A 4,367-nucleotide genomic window follows, 5' to 3' on the forward strand; every position below is an offset into this window, starting at 1 on the left:
AACAGTGTTTGTCAGAATGCCAGGCAGTACATGCCCCTGTCGTGGCATAGATGCATCCGTGATCGGTCGCCAGATGATAATCATTATCAGGAGGCTACTGTCTATAAGGTACAAATCGTATGGTTTTCAAGGCGATTACCTACCTAATAGTCCTTGGTCTTAGACTATCCTAGATGAAACAGGACTTGTGTGTATATGTATATCTATATATATATATATATATATATATATATATATATATATATATGTATATATATATGTATGTATATATATGTATGTATATATATATATATATATATATATATATATATATATATATATATATATATATATTAGTAACATGGCGTTCTCATACCACGCCATATCCAAAAAAGTTACGTAACGGATGGTATACATACACAAGCAATAGTCTCATGACTCAGAAGTATGGCAAGTTCAGTACTATCATTCTTTTTTTCACTGACTTAATTCAAGTCAAGTTTATCTTAAAATGATTCTGGTACAATGCTTAGGATTTCTTCACCGCTACCTGAGAGGTCAATGATCTATCACGTTTTGTATTACTGACCGTAAAAGCTTCGGTGAATATTGTTATATATATTTGTTATATATATGTTTAGAATATTTTTTATATATATTTTTAGAATGTTGTTATATATATATATATATATATATATATATATATATATATATATATATATATAATCAATATATATTGTTATATATATGTTTAGAGCTCAAGTCGTCAAGATCAGGATCTTGTAAGTTTTTTATCATTTTATTTCTTTGGAAAATAAAAGTTTTAATGATTTACCTAATCATATTTATTATGCAAACATTAGTCAGTATAGGCTAATGGTAACAGCAAAATCCACTTGAAAAGTAACAGAAAATCTATAGTACCACTTTCTACTGCATGATTGTAATCTTGTGATTTGGAGAAAATCAGTGAATGCCATCAGTCAGTTAAACTGTTCTTTACAAACAGTTCTTCAAGGACTCCCAAAGCCACTCCTTCAGTACTGTGAAGGAAGTCCCTCAGGACGGTACACATTAGGATCTCCGCCACTTCGTCCCCAGTTGTTGGCCTCTTGATCAGCAGCGCTGTCCGCTGGGTTTCCTCCGCGCCATTGGTCTACTGTCTCCCTTGCATTGCTGCAGTAGAATATATATCCTCTTTAATACATTGCTTAGATCCTTCATTTGCATTCTGGGATTAGATTTTAAACATTTTGCCCCTTGATTCAAACCTAACTTCTTTGATTTTTTTTCTAGTTATCTTGAACGGGTCTAAGTCTAAGCAGTTAAAGATATCTAGAACAAAAGTAATTAGGTTTTCTTGTAGAACAAGATTGAGAGATATTTTTCCAAGTTGGCTGAAAGCAGAGGTCATGAAGACACTGGAGATGTAAGCATTGTGGCAGGAACGTTAAATTCTGGTAAATTCAAAGAATGTTATACTCTAGTGGAAGTATTTCTTTAGAGAAACTATACTCTGTTTATTTCCATCTGTCCATCCACCTGTGGTGTTTTCGCATGGTAACACTGCGTCCCGGTCTTTAAATAGTTACGCTATGTGTAAGATTTAGGTAAATAAAAGGATATCTGGGTGTACATTTGCAACTGAAAAGTGTTTAAATAATTTACTGTATGCGAATTACACCGTTAATATTCGAAATAGGATATCATTTAAAGCCCGGGACGCAGTGTTACCATGCGCAAACACCACAGGCGGATGGACAGATGGAAATAAACAGAGTATAGTTAGCATTGTGCCCAACTCTGTTATCTATCAGCGACCTTAAGAATTCTAGACAAGGAATTAGACCCAGCAGGTGTTCGAACAGTGAAGAATCAGAGCCAGTCTTTACCCTCACAGTTAAGAAAGGGGAAAATTAAATCTAGGTACTCTAAATGCTTCTTAGAAAAGAAGAAGAGATGAAGAAGTGGTATTTTGAAAATGAATAAAAGCAGTTTGAGTTGCAATTCATTAGGTATAGGTAGTCAGACACTCCGGACAGATTATCAGTAATGGTGATTGCTTACACAAGGATATGTATTTATGCATGGGAATGCTTTGTGTATATATGCATATATATGTATAGATTGATGCATAACTGTCTTTCCATCTTGAGAGGGTAAATACGAATAGAAACTGTATATATATGAGCACATTTACATTTAAATATCTATAATTATATACTTTCACCTATACTTTTTAATTAAATGGATTGGATCCTTAAGATCTTACCTGTGCAGTTTCCAGCAAGAATTTTGAGAGAGAGAGAAAGAGAGAGCTGAGCATTTTTCAAGATTTGAGCCGAAATTCACCAACCTGATAACTTCAGCTGCCCAGGTACCTCCGGGTCCCCTCTGGGCAGCATCGTAGTTCCCTCTTGCATGGAAGTACTTGTCCGAGTTCTTCCAGTTGGCTTCTCTCATGTCGCTGTTCGGAATTGGGATAATATAATAAGATTAACTTAAGTGTAAGTTTATAATTGTTTTTCATTCGTAATCTTTATGAGGGACATATACAGGGTGTCCATAAAGTCCCAGTACCATTACAAGTATTTATAGCTGAGAATGGTACTGGGACTTTATGGACGCCCTGTATAAAGATATGAAATTATGGCGGTTGACACAGGAAAGGAAAGAGAAGGCCAAATCACTTGGTTTTTTCTATAAATTGGTTTCCTTTGACTGGAACCATCTTCGTTGCTACAGAAAAACAGACTAAATTAACATGTAGAACCAAATAAAGTGAGACAAATGAAATACAGTGTACCGATGCTACAAAAAACAACAGCAAAGCCAGAACACTTACGTGTAGGCGCCGACCATATCTCCAGCCCCTTGGAACGCTTCCTTGACGAAGGTAAAAGGGCTGGTGATGGTGTCCCAGAAGTCTGGGAGTCCTTCAGCGTTGGCAGCAACGGCTGCTAGAACGACCACAGCACACAGCAGCTTCATCCTGCACGGGGTGCGGGTGACATATAGGTTTTTTAAATGTAGTTTTTCTTAACTATAGCTGGTTCACTTACGGTAGATTCTTGGATGAGTCCTAAGCTTATGAGATATTTGTTTGGTGGCCACTGATTGGCTAGTACCGGGAGGTAGGCAGCTCCCAGCCAATCAGCGGCCGCCAAACAAACGTCTCATAGGCTTAAGGCTCACCCAAGAATCTACCTTAAGTGAACCAGCTGTAGTCTCCCTACACATTTACAGCTGTCAAGAGATGTTTAAAAAAATGAGACTATAGTAGATTCACATCAGCCGGGCATTTGATGTCTAGGCCAGTCCCTTACAGCACTCCGGATTGGCTGTTCATAAGCCAATCACAGGGCTGGAAACTCTTAGTCTCTTTCGAGAGTTCACATATGTAGGATGTATGTTCCATCTCTCTCGAGAGAAACTGAGAGTTTCCAGTCCTGTGATTGGCTTCTCGACAGCCAATCAGGAGCGTCGTAAGGGACTGACTTAGATATCAAATGCACGGCTGATGTGAATCTACTATAGTGTAAGCGATGAATGAAACCTAGACTCACAGGGTAGGCTTATGTAGATTTGGAATAAACTTTTGTCCAACAAGTTATGCACTTCCATATGATTATTGAGTTTTTGCTGTTTATGTTTGGTTAAAACATGTTTCGGACATGCTGATTCCTTTCTTCGTGTATTATTAAAGTCTGCGAACAGTTTCTCGACCTTAGCAGGGTCCAAAGAGATGGTCTGCTCAACGTACAAAACGATGATAGAAATAAACGCTACTCCAGGCGATGTTTTTTCGTATAATTTACGATGTTCAGTAAAATTCGAGCCTAAATTCGAAAAGGGGTGAAGTGCAAACACATGAAAAAAGCGATTTTTCAAAGCATTCTACAAGTTTGTCGCGTATTCTCCGGCAATTGAAACAAGAAAAGTTAAAGCAAATCAGCTACGACTGATGTAAACTAGACCATTCAAGTTGATTCAGACTCGACTTTACGTTTTAACTGATCAAGAGAACTTTTTTGTGGATATTACGTACTTGCTCGGAGGACTGCAAACTGGTTTCTGATAATTTGCAGCTTTTGCAGCGGCCTTAAATAATGCAGTTCTCTGGTTTCTGGTCTTAGGCCTAGTACTGTACTCTCTTTCCTCCCCGCCTCTCCTCACCCCATGCTCCCTCCAGCCTCCCCCCAACTTCAATCCCGCGACACTTCACGGTGGATTCGTTTTTACGTTATCGGAATAATTAAGTCAACATCTCAGGCATTAAAAATGCAATGGGAGATTCCCTTTCTACGGAATATACTGTTAAAAGTGGTTTTTGAGCATCGTACATTCGTACTACATTGATCTACTCGTCTCCGAAACTGCGAGAGGTC

At 37.9% G+C, this 4,367-nt stretch overlaps 1 protein-coding gene across 1 annotated transcript; it reads right to left on the bottom strand.

Moving 5' to 3' along the window:
• Positions 1-828: 828 nt before the first annotated feature.
• On the bottom strand, positions 829-4,127 carry LOC135200551 (serum amyloid A-5 protein-like). Its single transcript, XM_064229187.1, has 4 exons — positions 4,028-4,127; positions 2,825-2,971; positions 2,336-2,446; positions 829-1,155 (listed from the first exon to the last, which is right to left on the bottom strand). The coding sequence occupies exons 2-4, from the start codon at positions 2,968-2,970 to the stop codon at positions 1,017-1,019; spliced, it is 396 nt and encodes a 131-aa protein (XP_064085257.1). The 5' UTR covers position 2,971; positions 4,028-4,127; the 3' UTR covers positions 829-1,016.
• Between the last annotated feature and the right edge of the window lie 240 nt (positions 4,128-4,367).

Source organism: Macrobrachium nipponense, chromosome 27 (assembly GCF_015104395.2).
Source record: "Macrobrachium nipponense isolate FS-2020 chromosome 27, ASM1510439v2, whole genome shotgun sequence".
Taxonomy (NCBI): domain Eukaryota; kingdom Metazoa; phylum Arthropoda; class Malacostraca; order Decapoda; family Palaemonidae; genus Macrobrachium; species Macrobrachium nipponense.